General features: G+C 44.7%; 1 protein-coding gene and 1 long non-coding RNA gene across 3 annotated transcripts in view; one reads left to right on the top strand and one right to left on the bottom strand.

Moving 5' to 3' along the window:
• TRIP4 (thyroid hormone receptor interactor 4) overlaps positions 1–9,751 on the bottom strand; it is a 55,520-nt gene extending 45,769 nt beyond the window's left edge. The window contains exons 1-3 of one of the 2 annotated variants that reach the window (XM_053272798.1): positions 9,592–9,751; positions 5,079–5,245; positions 3,584–3,720 (exon numbers count right to left, since the gene is read on the bottom strand). In XM_053272798.1, coding sequence (XP_053128773.1) covers positions 3,584–3,720; positions 5,079–5,245; positions 9,592–9,671 — 384 coding nt within the window. In that variant the 5' untranslated portion in view covers positions 9,672–9,751. The remainder of the gene's footprint in view (positions 1–3,583; positions 3,721–5,078; positions 5,246–9,591) is intronic. The other variant, XM_053272799.1, reaches the window with a different exon arrangement.
• Positions 877–6,845, top strand: LOC128335049 (uncharacterized). Its single transcript, XR_008311489.1, has 3 exons — positions 877–1,013; positions 4,374–4,437; positions 5,098–6,845. It is a non-coding gene; the product is annotated as an uncharacterized LOC128335049 (long non-coding RNA).
• Positions 9,752–15,881: the final 6,130 nt, after the last annotated feature.

The following is a 15,881-nucleotide window of genomic DNA, read 5'->3' on the forward strand; positions in this document are numbered from 1 at the left end:
TTAGTTCAGCAAGGTCTGCCCTGGTTACATATTAATGGAAGACTAGAAGTGTGAGCACTGCAAGAGATTCCCCTCATGGGATGGAGCTGCTCTGGGAAGAGCAGAAGGTTTCGGGTTCCCTCCCTGGCTTCTCCAAGATAGGGCTGAGAGAGATTCCTGCCTGCAACCTTGGAGAAGCCGCTGCCAGTCTGTGAAGACAATACTGAGCTAGACAGACCAATGGTCTGACTCAGTATTCCTAGGTTCCTATGTTTTCTTGTAGGCTAAGCTATAGGAGAACATCTGTGTTATTTTTGCTGTTTTAGGCCACATCGACTTGGCTTTTTTGCAGTAATCAGAGACATTCTTAATGCATCCACCGTCTGAAGCTTCCCTCTGACCTATTAGCACTGCAGGCTTAGGACCAATGCAAGCCCAGCAAGAGTCATAGATCTGAGATAGGATTATCATTATTAGAATAGGGAATGCTTAACAGCAGAGGAGCTCTTACCCCTGGACTTTGGGGCCAAAGTCCAGGGCCTCCACAACCCCTGGGTGCCCCCAAATCCTCTGTAGTCTGTCCTGGGTGGTGTGGTCCCCCAGCTGAGCATGATGATGCTTAATTTGCAGGGGAGGGGGGCCTCCAAAGGCCTTTAGGTCCAGACTCCAAAATTACCTTGGTGCACCTCTGCTTAACAGCATAACTATCTCTACCGAACACAAAATGGTTCCTGCAGAGCAGCTTCCTGAAATTTCGGCAGTGTGGACCTGTCCTTTGCCTCTGTACAGCCTTGAACACATCCGAGCATCTTGATTGGGGGAAGGAAAAAAAGGGGTGGCACTTGGGATCACTGCCAAAGAAGCTTCAACTCAAGGAGCTGCACTTAATCTCCACGAGGCCTTGAAAAGACAAGTGTGCATTCTGATTCGTAGCAGAAGGAAGGAGAAAATATCCACTCTGTCCGGAGGCTGATGGCCAGCTGCGAGCTTCTGATGAAACAGGAGGCGCGCCAAAGGATTGGAGGGAGCCTCTGGTATGAATGTGGGGTTGGAGGAACAGTAGAGCTTTCTATGAAAAGGGAACGAGATTGCTTGTGGCATGCTTAAGGGTGGCAGTGGGAAAGGAGCAGTGGGATGGGGCCAGAGCTCAGTGGAAGAGCATCTGCTCTGCATGCAGAAGGTCCCAGGTTCAATTCCTGGCATTGCCAGGTAAAGCTGAGAAAGACTTCTGCCTGAAATCTTAGGAACATAGGAAGCTGTCATCTAGCTCAGTAGCATCTTCACAGACTGGCAGCGGCTTCTCCAAGGTTGCAGGCAGGAATCTCTCTCAGCCCTCTCTTGGAGATGCTGCCAGGGAGGGAACCTGGAACCTTCTGCTCTTCCCAGAGCGGCTCCATCCCCTGAGAGGAAGATCTGACAGTGCTCGCACATCAAGTCTCCTATTCAGATGTAACCAGGGCAGACCCTACTTAAGAGGACAAGTCATGCTTGCTACCACAAGACCAGCTCAAACTTGGAGAGCCACTGCCAGTCATTGTAGATGGTATTGAGCTAAATGGACCAATGGCCTGACTTGGGATAAGGCAGCTTCCTATACTCCTATGCAGGGGCGCACCAAGGTAATTTGGACACCCGGACCGCCCAGCCACGAGCCCCACACCCATGCGAGACCGCCCCCCAAGCCTCCTTTGGGGGGCTGGCCCCCTCCAAAGCTCAATTTTGTTTTTGTTTTTTAAAACTCTTACTGCAGCCGAGGAGTGGCTGCAGGGGAGGGGAGCAGAGCAGTCCTTCTCCCCTCCCCTGACAGCGGTGGGGTGGGAGCAGGAGCGACGCTGCGCCGACCTGTTCAGGCCAGCATCTTTAAGCAAATTTAAGGCGTGCCTGCACAGCTGAGAGATTGTCGCAAGCCCGTCCCAAGTTTGATCCCTTCGGTTCTAAAGAAAACTCTGATGACCTAAAGAGGAGTCTTAACCAATGTAATATCATCTGAGAAATTCCACTGTTTTAGAATGCTTCATTCATTTCAGTTGAGTTATTGACAATGAAATTTTCTGGGGGATTGGGTGTGGGGGCGGGGGGTGGATCAGGAAGAACCTAGTCAACTGTCAAGAGATCTGTTGAGATTACAACCAAAAGTGATATTCCGGTAAACCAATGAATAATTCACTAACAATCCTTGCAAGTAATATGAATGAAGCCAAGGACTGGGTTTCCAGATGTTGTTGGAATACAACTCCCATGTGGGAGCAGAGTATCTAAACAGGGCACTTGGGCAGACCTTGAAACAAGGCTAAGCAAAACAGGCTTGATAAAGATAAGGCATGTTGTTAATTGTTGGACTTACTGCGGTTACAAGAAAAACAGCAGCACACCCTGTCTTGACACACCCATTGGTTTGTTTTATCCGTGAACAAAAGTATACAGTATTGGGAATCCTCAATCAATGTAGCCTAGAACTCAAATTTAGTCTCTTGCCTGCTGACGCTTTTTGCATATTTTATACTCGTTCTAGAGGCCAGTACTAGTTAGAGACATGAATCTAATAGAGCCATTGGTACATTTCACCAGATGCACATTACACAGGTGAGAATCTGTGATCCTTAAAATAGCTATAGTCACTTTAGCCCCCATGACGTGACTCACAATGGCTGGTTTGGGAACACACAATAGCCCTATTCAGACATTATGTTGTGTACGTTGTGCACTTGTTGTACAAGTACAGATCTGCACACAGGTAGAGTTATTCACATGTGGTGTTGAACACAGGTACAGCAGTACACTTCCTATCGGTACTTGCAATTCACTTTTAAAATTAACACAGGTACAGCCATTCACACAAACACATTATGAGTGTACACATATCTGTACAACATAATGTCTGAACATAGGAAGCGCCATATACTGAGTCAGACCATTGGTCCATCTAGCTCAGTATTGTCTACACAGACTGGCAGCGGCTTCTCCAAGGTGCAGGCAGGAGTCTCTCACAGCCCTGGCTTGGAGATGCCAGGAAGGGAATGCCAGGAAGGAAACTTGGAACCTTCTGCATGCAAGCTAGTCTTGTGGTAGCAAGCATGCATTGTCCTCTTTGCTAAGCAGGATCTGCCCTGGTTGCATTTGAATGGGACACTACATATGAGCACTGTAAGATAATCTCCTTAGGGGATGAGGTTGCTCTGGGAAAAGCATCTGGGGTCCCAGGTTCAATCCCTGGCAGCATCTCCAAGATAGGGCTGAGAGAGACTCCTGCCTGTAACCTTGGAGAAGCCGCTGCCAGTCTGTGTAGACAATACTGAGCTAGATGGACCAAGGGCCTGACTCGGTAGAAGGCAGCTTCTTGTGTTCCATGCAGATGCTCTTCTCAGACGGGCCCCATGCCTCCATCCTCTAAAAGGAATATCTTCCAGTGCTCACACATGTAGTCTCCCATTCATATGCAGCCAGAGCAGACCCTACCTACCAAAGAGGACAAATCATGATTGCTACCACAAGACCAGCTCTCCTGCTCACAGCGCAGACATTTCATGTTGAAGTGCAAGCTTCTGTCCTTCATTCAAGTAACCACAAAGTGAACATTCCAACGGGGGACAACGAATGCACCAACCTTGGCTAAATCGAGCGGCGTTTTCACTTCCTCTACAGGCTGGTCAGCTTCCACATGGACGGGTGCTTCCTGTTTGTTTCTCCCTTTGCGTCTTCCCCTCTTGCCTTGGTCTCCTGGCCGAGGGGCCTCTAGAGTGTCTGAAGGTTTACATACACAAGGGAAGCACTTAATAGCTACTGACACTTCGCCTCTCTTTCCTCCTCTTCCCTGTAACGTTTAGGTAAACATAGCCCATGATTTGGCATTATGGGATTTATGCTTTGTTGCACCCACGTTAAGTCACATCACTGGCTGTTGGTGCAAGGCAACACACAATGCTACAGCATGATGTTTACCTAAACATTACAAGGGAAAGGGAGGAAGAAACACAGACTGATGGCTGCTCTGTGCCTCTCAGAACGTCTGTCTAAGCCTAGTACCAACGTGTGATACTCCAGATGCTGCTGAACTACAACATTCATACGGATCTCCTCTTATTTATTCAGCAACTTGCACTCAGTAGTTCCAGTTTGTTCAAAGTCGTATGCAATAAATTGTAGCTGGGGGTGAGAGGAGTTGTTGTTCAGTGACATCTGGAGTACCACAGGTTGGGGAACCCGGGCCTAGAGGATGCTGATCATGGCTGGCACACTTGAAAGAAGTGATCACACAAAAAGGTGGTACAGTGCAATGGCTAAGAGACTGAGCTGTGAGTCAGGACTTCCTCAGAATCTTACCTCTGACATGGACTTACTAGGTAGTCCTGAGCTGGCCACTCCCTCTCAGCTAACAGTACTTATTTACTTTACAGGGCTGTTGTAAAGATTACATCAAAACAGTGACACATGTGAACCACTTTGTACACTATACAAATGGTAAGTATCATCATCATCATCGTTATAATAGCACCTTCCTTAAGATCCTAGGAACCATTCCCATGAAGGGAATGAAGAAACCTTTCCCATGAAAAGTATTTTAATTAATGCAATTTTACTGGAATCAATACCTCTGCTAACTGGGCAAGGAGGCAGCTTCCAAAGAGGTGATTCTCTTATATTTAGCAGGGGGAAAGCAACTGGCCCTATCCAACCCCAGCACAGCATCCCTCCAGTGGCTGTTGCTGGTGTCTACCTTATATTGCTTTTTAGAAAGTGGGCCCTTTGGGGACAGGGAACCCACTTCCCATTATTTTTGTTCTATGTAAACGGCTTTGAGAACTTTAAATAATAATAAAAGTAGTAGTAATTCAAATGTTAGTTTCAGAGGTGTTGTAAGATTGGAGTGGGCCCTGGGATAAAAGGTGAAGACCTCCTCCTCCTTCTTCAGGGAGGTGTAAGGGGGAGAGCAAAGAGGAAACTGTCACCCAGGCACATACAGACATCCAGACGGACACAGAAACACACACACACACACACCCCGCCGCTTGTTCAACTGTTCAAACCGCCCCTGGCCAGTTTCTACAAAACAATCAAATCACTCCTTGCTGCTTCCTGCCTCACCTTCTATTCCTACTTACCCCCTTTCTTCCGATATAGTGGCAAAGGGTCAGAAGCAGGCTGACAGGACTTTCGCCATCGGGCAACCAGCTCATCTACAAAGTGCTTCTTTTTACCATCTGTACCCTGGATTAGGTCAGCTACATACTCTCGTATCTCCTCCTCAGTCTCAATAGACAAGATATACCTGTGAAAAGGCAGAAAAAAAGCACATTTGTGGGAGTGCCTCAACCAACAGACAAAACAAAGACGGAATTCCATATTCTGCTGATAGTTAGCTTTTTTTATCTATGCTGTTTTCATACTAACGCTATGGCAACATGGGACATTTGTAAGAAATTAGATACTTTGGAATTCTCCCTTCACAAGTGAGGAATGGAGAACTCAGAAGTCATCAGAAGTCTAGGTTCTATACCTTATGCCTGGCATGTTTTGTTCCTCCAAGACTCATGAAGCACACACGGACAAGAAATGAAAAGTTAACAGTATTTATTCTCACCCAAATCCTGATAGTATTCAGTAGGCAGAAGCAAAAAACAATTCTGAATTCAGTCAGTACACCTCAATCAATTTACAGAGGTTTTTTTATGGTTAGAAATTGAAAGCTAATGGTTTGTTATTTTTATAATACCTCTTCCTGTTTCTCGCAGTTACACGTTGTGGTTGCTTCTCTGTCTGACTCTCCTGAGCTCCTTCCTCTTCTTCCTCCCCCTTCTCCCAAAATAATTCAACAGCTTCTTTCTTATACTCAGTTGTGGAGTCACCCCCACAACCCCGCTTCCCCCTTCTTCCCAACAATGATTGGTCAAAAGAATCCACACCACGGCTAACCTATAACCCAATTTGTCACCCTTTTTGGCATATCGACCCATTGGTCAATTCCTGAATGTGCATAAATGAAACCTACAAAAACTGCATCGTAGGTGTTTTGATCAAAACTCATGCAAACATTGTGGTTTGAGTATGTTCTGTTCTAATGTCTGCAAAGTAAAATCTAGACCAAATCGGGGAAGTGTCCTGTCGTGTGACCTGAAATATCATCATTTGGCATTTCAGTCTGAAAAGGCACCTCATGATAGCTTGGAAACATGTGTGGCCATAGCACACCGGTCATCTCAGGCCAAAAAAGCCTGACTCTCCTAAAACCAATGGCAAGCACACTGGTCAACTTGGCCATAGAAAAAGAAAATGCCCTATCCTTTGTCTAACATCTTCCCCCCTTGGTAAATAGGATTATTTTATAATACTAGTTTAACGAACCTAAACATTCGATATTTGTCAGCAATAAACAAATACATTGAATATGAATGGATACAAAGTACAAAAATGAATACATAAGTTTGAGCAAGCATGATATGAGAATATATGTGTTTCAGCCATATTGCAATAAACAAATATATTGATAATTTGACAAACATAAGCCTCATCCATCAATGAGGTCGATATGCCAATTTCTAACCATAAGAAAAAAATCTGTAAATTGATTGAGGTGTACTGACTGAATTCAGAATTGTTTCTTGCTTCTGCCTACTGAATACTATCAGGATTTGGGTGAAAATAAATACTGTTAAATTTTCATTTCTTGTCTGTGTGTGTTTCATGAGTCTTGGAGGAACAAAACATGCCACGCCTAAAGTATAGAACCTAGACTTCTGAGTTCTCCATTCCCCACTTTTGAAGGGAGAATTCCAAAGTATTTAATTTCTGACACAAGTATGTTCTTTCCTTCATGTTTCTATACTGATCAAAAACTGTAATAAAACTGTACTGGTCAAAGACTGAACAAAGCCTGTAATATCTATCTAACATGGGGCAAGAAAGTGACGTGATGCAACTGCAGCAGCAAATTTATAACTCCATACTTGCAGAAAGATCAGAATATACTTTCCCCCTTTTGTTTCAAAAAATATCATTAATGACCAAAGATGAAAGTAGTACCAGTTTCATTTTTTATTATACATAACACAAATCCGAAATGTTTTGCACTATCAGAGCCCACATGTATGAAGAATCAGGTTTAATTTCTGTCCTGGAAAGATCCCGAAATATAGATTTAGTGGAGAAATAGCAATACTGACTCCTTATACTTTTCTAAACCCTGAGGCTTTTTCTTCCAACTCCTTGTGAGGAGGATAGAAAACATAGGAAGTCGCCCCAGTATATGTCCATTGATCCTTCTAACTTAGTGTTGTTGACTGACAGTGGCTCTCTGGGGTTTAGGAGAGGTTCCTTCCACCACACCCTACGTGGAGAACTGAACCGGGGTCCTTCTTTGTGCAAAACATAAAGTGTTTGAGTCTATAGCTCAAACACTGAGCTATAGGCAAAACATCAAAAATCATTATTTTGGTCCTCTTGGTTCTGAAAGTATGTCACACAGATGAGTATTTGAATGTAGTTGCATGTGAGCATGGTAAGATATTCCCCTTAGGAGATGGGGCCACTCTGGGAAGAGCATCTGCCCGCTTGCATGCAGAAGGTTCCAAGTTGGCATCTCCAGATAGGGCTGAGAGAGACTCCTGCCTGAAACCTTGAAGAAGCAACAGCAGGTCTATATAGACAATACTGAGCTAAATGGACTAAGCTAGGTGGACTGGTCTGACTCAGTATATGGCTGCTTCCTGTGTTCCTATCAGTCAGCAGTGGGAAATCGCCTGCCAGGGCCTAAAATGGCATGCCAGACAGCTCCTCTCTGGCAACCCCTTGGCCACATTCTTTCAGGGCCATGTGCTAGCCCCACAAGTCCCCCCCACCCCATTTCTTCCTCAAAACAGTCTTATAAAGTAGGTTAGGCTAGAGTTGCCATGCCCCCCCAAAATTTCAGGTTTCACCCAGATTTTAAGCATCTCACCCAGATTGCTTAGCCCATCCAGATTAACCCAGATTTCAGTTTTCTTTCTTTCTTTTTAAAGCGGAAAGCTCTAGCCCTTGTAGAAGCAGAGTTATGGAGCAAAACGCACCATCTCTCTTCTGCTCAAAAATTATTTTCAAGCCAGTTTACATAATATGCAAATTAGGCACCTGGATTTGGAAAGCCAGTATATGGCAACCCTAGGTTAGGCTGAGAGAGTGATTGGTCCAAAATCACCCAGTGAATTGCATAACTCAGTAGGGATCTGAACCTGCATCTCCAAAGCCTGACACTTGCGTGACTACATCACACTGGCTCTCCAGCCTCCAGTCACACACATTCCATGGAGAGATCACAGTGAACTATGGCTTGCACCAGCCTTTATTTAGACCCCAAACCATGACCTGAGTTTCCAAATGGACAACAGGAAAACCATCATTTAGAGCCGCTTGTCCACTTTTATTTTTCACCCGCTCAGCACAAAGTGGCAAGCATCTTAAATTTAGCAGGGGAAAGAGCTACTGTGTCTATCCAATCCAATATCCCTCCAGTGGAAGGAGGTACCAGTTACTTTTTAGACTGAAAGGGGACAGGCTTCCATCTTCTCATTCTTCATATAAAACAAGAAAGTAAAAGTGATATTAGTACATTAAGACTGGAAATACCAGGTTTTAAAATCACTAAACAACAAAGGTGAACGAAGGACAGATGGTAATAAGAGTAAAATGATAGATAGTAATAAACCACAGGGGTCTTTGCGCATGGAGAGTGTGTCCAACTCCAACACCCTCCTGGCGGAAGTGATAGCCACCAGGAAAAGCACCTTATAAGGGAGTAATTTCAGTAATGCTGAGCGTAAAGGTTTGAAGGGTGCCTGAGTGAGAGCCTTGAGCACCTTGTTGAGGTTCCAGGTGGGGAACCTATGGACGACAGGCAGGGCAAGGTTAGATGCTCGTTTGAGAAAACGTTTATTTCTATTTTATTTTTTATTTTTATATCCTGCTTTTCCTCCGAGGAGCTCAGAGCAGAGTACATGCTTATTTTTATCTTCACAACAACCCTGTGAGGTAGGTGAGTCTGAGAGATACATGACTGGCCCAGAGTCACCCAGTGAGTTTCATGGTTGAATGGGGATTTGAACTCAGGTCTTCCTGGTCCTAGTCCAACACTTTAACCACTATGCTATGCTGGCTCTGTTATGCTATATTTGACATCTGGGTGTGCTGCGCAACAGTCCTTCTCATTCTTTTTCTTATGTAAACCACTTTGGAAATTGTGTTGTTGTTGAAAAGCAATATACAGGTATAATCACCATGGTTTTGGGGGTTTGTTTGTTTTTTTAAAGTCCTGTTTTTCACCCTGACAAGACTCCTGTGCCTTCTGGATGAAAGACAGATATTCAATTCAACAGGCCACCTTTTCCCTTTGCATCTTTTGGATTTCTGCCTGTCCTCCAGCTGTGCAAGGCACAGCAACCTTGCCCTAAAACAAAATAGCGGCAAACTTTTGAGAACAGCACTGCGGTCGCTTCAGCACTTCCCGTCGTTTTTACAGACGAAAAAAGGGCGACTCTACCCCGCCCAGCAACCAGTCCTGATCCCGTCAAAAGGAGACGGGATTGCTCTGGCCAGGGGAAGCCAGGCCAGCCTGCTCCCTCCCGCCTTCTGCCTCCCACCGCTTACTGGACAAGCTCCTGGCCGGCATCCAGTCCGAAGTCACCCCGCAGCTGCTCCACACACCATGACACGAGCGCCTCCGCCATCGCCACGTCTCCCGGACCGGTGCCGGTTGGGGAAGAAAATAATGGGAGCACCTCCGCACTACGGAAGCCGAAGGAACGCTGCTGGTGCAACCGCGCTTCTCATCTCGGCTAAACAACAGGGGCCGCGCGTCCACAGTTCCGGCCCTAAAAGATCCCCAGCCCTCGCGGCGCCTTCGCTGTCTGGGGCCCGCTTAAGCTCTTGCCTGACTCAGTCGGAAGGGTCCTCGGCTCTGCCAGGCCAGTGCTCAAGAGCCGGTGTGTGGCGGACAGAATGACGCTTGAAATCCCAGCTTAGCCATGCTGGCCCACTAAGAATGCAATCTTGTGCCTATTGCCCACCCGCATGGGAGTAAGCCCCACTGAACACCCTGGGGTTTATTCCTCCTGAGCAAACGTGCAAAAGTTTGTTCTGCATTTGAACATAAGAACAGCCCTGCTGGATCAGGCCCAAGGCCCATCTAGTCCAGAATCCTAGAGGATGCCTCTGGGAAGGCCATAGGCAAAAGCTGAGAGGGCACACCCTCTCTCCTGCTGTTGCTCCCCTGCAAATGGTATTGAGAGACATCTTGCCTCTTGAGGCTGGAGGTGGCCCTTAGCCACCAGACTAGTAGCCATTGATAGACCTGTCTTCCGTGAATTTGTCTACGCCCCTTTTAAAGCCATCCAAACTAGTGGCTGTCACCCTGTGACAGAGAATTCCATAAATTAATTATGCACTGTGTGAAAAAGTGCTCTCAAGGACGTCGTTCTCGCAGGTCTTGCGAGGAACCTCGTGAAACCCGCGAGGAAGCTCCTCGCAGTTCTCAAGCTCCTCTGGGCCAAGAGGTTAAGCCCAGTGGCCGCTCCCAAGTCCCACTCTGGGTGGAGCAGAGCGTGGTCACAGTGGCACAGCATCCCCACGTCCCATCCCCACTCCTGCCTGACCCCCACCCACCACTGCGGTAGCCTGTGCAGAAGGCTGCTTGCAGCACTACTCGGAGGGCCCCCCCCCCCGCAGCAGAGGACCAGGCCAGATCCCTGTGGCCCTGTCCTAAGAGTGCCTCCGGAAGGGGTTAATACAAGTGCAGTCACCTGCAGGCCTTTCCACTGTTCCATTCCATTTGGGGCTGTGAAGGGGTTAATAAAAAAGTAATACTGGAAATGTTTCCGTGTTAAAATATTGTTCTCCAGTGTCTCCAACACAACGCACTGCTTTTTGGATCCAATTTGATTGTTAAGATCCAGTCCATTTGTTTAATATATTTGTTTTCACTGAATATTTTAACTGTGTCTTTTTTACCATCTTGTGTTTAAATTTTTTGCTGTAAACTGCCTTGGGATTGCTTTAATGAAAGGCGGTATATAAATGTAACAATAAATAAATAATAAATATAAACAATAAATAAACAATAAATTTGGTTCCAGCTTGTATCAAGTTCAATTTTTTTTAATACTAATAAATATCTACTTCAGACATACTGCAGACATACTGCCTTTCTTCCAATGCATTCAAAGGTGGTTTACAGTTTTAAAAAATGACTCACAGTCTAATAGCCACGATGAAAGTGAATGAGGGGGAAGGGAAGGGAAGGGAAGGAAAGGAAAATAAGCAAATGGAGATACCAACCCATACATAAAGTTACAGGTTATATAAGGATCAGGCAGAACTACAGGAGACATTTCTGGGAGCAGAAGACAGTTCCTTCCATCTGATCCAGACATACAGAGCAAGGCCGGCTACTGAGAGGCGGCAGAGGGCAAGAACCCCTCAGACAAGTGGCTTGCCCCCATTCACCCATCTCATTTCTGTTTCAGATCAGAAATCTAATATGCTCCTGCTGTTCCCCACCCCACATGTTTTTTCCTGTTGCCGCTACTGATGTAGACAGGGGCTTCCTTGATTCGGAGTGTTGTTGTTTTTTAAACATATATATTGCATATTTTAATTATTTAAAATATTTACACCCCGGCCCTCCAGTACACTACTGCTCGGGGCAGCTCACAACATAAATAAAATAGATACAATGTAAAATAAGACTAATAAAGTTAACCAAGTTAAGTTAAACAAGTTAAAAGGGCTGGGAAGCCAGCATTCAGCTAAGCAGCTCAAAACAGATGCCTCATTTCTGATCAAAGCCCCGCCCCCTGACATCAGATGCAGGGGTGGGGCAAAGGCACGAGGTGTGGCCCTTGAGGGGCACAGCCCCATCCTTTGAACTCATGCACGCAATGGTGGCTCCGCCCCTGGTCCAGGCTATTTAAGAGAGCACCCCCTTTGTCATGAATCCTGCCGCCTGGGTCAGGTTACAGTTGCCACCAACAACTCTGGTGGCGACTTGGCTTCTTCAGTGGCTGTCCCAGGGCTTTGGAATATGCTCCCTGCTGAAATAAGATCTCCTTCTCTGTTTGTTTTCAGGAAGTCCTTCAAGACTCTCCTGTTCCTGCAAGCTTTTAATTAGAATTTTAATAATTTGTTTTAATAACTGTTTTATACTATTGTTTTTATTGTTTCATGTATTTTCATCTGTGATTATTTAATATCTTAAATTTTGTACACCGCCTAGAGATGTACATATCAAGTGGTATAAAAAATATGATAGAAAAATACATACATACATACATACATACATACATACAAGACCAGGCTAAAGCCACAACTGGATTTTTTTTTATTATTATTATTTTATTTTTTTACATTAAAAGTCATTTTTTAAAAAGCTAAAAACTGGGAGCTATAAGAATGAAAGAACATTCCAGCAGATATAAGCAGCAGATGAAACATTAAAAAGCCTCTTTAAAAATATGTGTTTTTAATTGCCATCTGAGCAAAGAGACACCTTTTAAAGTGTTGACCCTCTCATATTTAGCAGAGGGAAATCAACTGGCCCTCTCCAACCTCAGCACAGTATCCCTCCAGTGGCTGTTGCTGGTATCTGCTTTATGTTTCTTTTTTAGTTTATGAGCCCTTTGGGGAAAGAAGAGCATCTTATTTATGTATTATTTATTTTTCTATGTACAGTACACTGCTTTGAAAACTTTGGTTGAAGAGCAATAAATAAATATTCATCGTAGTAGTAATTTAAAAAAAAAACACTGAGGGAAGCTCTTAAGGGAGGGCATTCCATATTCATATTCATAATGAGGGAGGCTCAGTTGTCGTGCATGCGGGACAGGGCCTTCTCTGTTGCTGCCCCCAGACTCTGGAGGCTATTCGCTCCTTGGTCCCTATCACAGCTTTTAGAAAGAGTGTAAAATCTTGGCTTTTTGCCCAGGCTTTTATTTGATTGTCTCTGCTGCTGCTGCTCTTTGTATTCTGTATTGCTTTTATGCTTTTGTTTTAAATTTTTAATCAGATTTGTTTTATATTTTTAGCTTAATATTTTAATGGTGTCTTTTTTTACAACTTTGCTTTTAAACTTTGCTGTAAACCTCCTTGGGATTGTTTTAATGAAAGGCGATATGTACATTTAACAACAAATAAATAAATAAAGGTTAGCACCATTTTGATTACTGCCTTGTGTGTGCACTGCAGGTGAGCCAGCCAGCCCAGAGAAGAGCCTGCACTTCTGGGCTCAGATATAGTGTCTCTTCCCTCTCTAAGGTCTCTTAGGCAATACATCATCGGTGGGACTGCTGTCATTCTAGGCAAAAAGGCCAAGGTTCAGGCATAGGACACCACATTTCGTAGTCCACATTATCTTCAGGCAAGCCAGCCTGCAGGTGCTACATCCGTCCACTCTCCATCTGAAAAGATTAGCAGCTCAATTCAAAACCAAATGCAGCCAAACTAATTAGATTTAAAGCCGGTTTAAGACCTCTGAAGTCAAGGGGCCCTGATGTGGTTTAAGGCAGATTGCTTTTACAGTCCCATCTATTATGTTGTTAAAGCAGCTTAATTGGTTTAAAACCCATTTAGTCCCATTACCAAGAGTAATTGTGCTAGTCTGTAGCAGCAAGATTACAAGAATTACTGTTGTGACAGTAGGCAACATAGGCATGAAAGGTACTGAAGTATTTCTTCTCACAATCCATAATGGAAGACACATCTGGGGCCATGGGGAATTCACTCCCAAAAGACATGGCCACTAGCTTACATGGTTTTTAGAAAGGGTACTACTACTACTACTGCTACTACTACTACTACTACTACTACTATTTATATACTGCTTTTCAACAAAATGCGCCACTGAGAGACCATAAAGGCCAAGCTGAAGACAGAGCACCCTGGAGAGAATCTATCTATGTGGTTGCTAAGAGTCAACACTGACTTGACGACACTTAATGAACCAATCAATCAATTTCAACAAAAGTCTCCAAAGATAAAAATACATGTCCCATAGGAACATAGGAAGCTGCCTTATACCAAGTCAGACCATTGGTCTATCTGTTGTCTACTTGGATTGGCAGCGGCTTTTCCAAGGTTGCAGGCTGGAGTCAGCCCTTTCTTGGAGATGCTGCCAGGGAGGGAACCTGGAACCTTTTGCATGCAAGCGTGTGGATGCTCTTCCCAGAGTGGCCCCATCTTGTAAGGGGAATATCCTACAGTGCTCACATGTAGTCTCCCATTTTAATGCAAACCAGGACTGACCCTGCTTAGCAAAGGGGACAATTCATACTTGCTACTGCAAGACCAGCTCACAATAGAAAAAGAAACATAGGGTAGACACCAGCAACAACTACCGGAGGGATGGATAGGTAACTATATAGTAAATATGCATAGTATATTGTAGCAGGGGAGCTACAGTCAGAGAGAGGGCATGCCCCCACCTCTTGCCTGTGGGCTTCTTAGAGGTGTCTGGTGGGCCACTGGAAAACAGGATGCTGGACTAGATGGACCTTGGGCTTCATCCAGCAAGGCTGTTCTTATGTTCTTAGCTCTCCCCCTGCTAAATAGAAGAGAATCACCATTTTGAACTGTGCCTCTTTGCTCAATTAGCAGGGACTAACTAATAAAAGGTAGTGTTGCCTAGTGGTTGGTAGTCGTGTTAATTTCCCAGAGACAGAGTCCCACAGAAGATCATCCATCATGATATAACACTACCCAGTTTGACTTTTATATCTAGTGCACAATTTAACAGTAATATCCAGTTTACGTAATTTAAATCAGAATGCAAGTTGTAATATTTCTGAACGTTTGCTCATGCAATTCCTTTTCCGTATTCCACTCTGCATGTACATATTAGTAGCATTCATGCACATGTGGAGCAAATAGATAAAGAGAAGATGATCATAAGCTTTTTATGAAAAATCTAGATAGATAGATAGATAGATAGATAGATAGATAGATAGATAGATAGATAGAATCTAGACAGATAGAATATACCTATGTGGTCGCTAAGAGTCAACACCGACTTGACAGCACTTTATCAATCAATCAATGAAAAAAATACCCTTAGCATGAGCAACAAAGGAGGTGCCTTATATTGAGTCAGACCATTTGTCCATCTAGCTCTGTATTGTCTACACCAGGGTTTCTTAACCTTGGGCCCCCAGATGTTACTGAACTACAACTCCCATCAGTCCCAACAATAAATTGTAGCTGAGGCTGATGGGAGTTGTAGTCCAACAACGTCTGGGGGCCCAAGGTTAAGAAATCCTGGTCTACACTGATCAGACAGGCAGCTACCCTCCAGGGTTTCAGACAGGGCTGGACTCCTTTGCTCAATGGAAAGCGGATGGCCACACATGGAGAACCTGTCATTAGTGCTACAGCTAAAGGTAAACTGTGCCAAGTGCTGAGTCCCTGTCGACTCCTGGCACCCACAGAGCCCCATGGTTGTCTTTGGAAGAATACAGAAGGGGTTTACCATTGCTGCTTCCCACGCAGTATGAGATGATGCCTTTCAGCATCTTCCTATATCGCTGCTGCCCGATAAAGGTGTTTCCCATCGTCTGGGAAACATACCAGCGGGGATTCGAACCAGCAACCTCATGCTTGCTAGGCAAATAGTGCCAAAGTAATGCTGGAGAGTCCCAGGTTCAACTCCCTGCTCAGCTATTAAGTTCACTGGGTAACCATGGGACAACCATTCACTTTCAGCCTATGGCACAGGGAGAGGGGGAGAACCACGTACAGTATCCTGAGCTCCTTGGAGGAAGTGTGGGACGCACAATATCATAAACAAACTAGGTTTCATTCCTCTCCTGCCACAAGCTTAACTGTAGCACTTTTAACACATAGATTCCTGTTTCTCAAGAAAATCGACAGGATTGTCTGAGGACAATATAAGG

Source organism: Hemicordylus capensis, chromosome 10 (genome assembly GCF_027244095.1).
Source record: "Hemicordylus capensis ecotype Gifberg chromosome 10, rHemCap1.1.pri, whole genome shotgun sequence".
NCBI lineage: Eukaryota > Metazoa > Chordata > Lepidosauria > Squamata > Cordylidae > Hemicordylus > Hemicordylus capensis.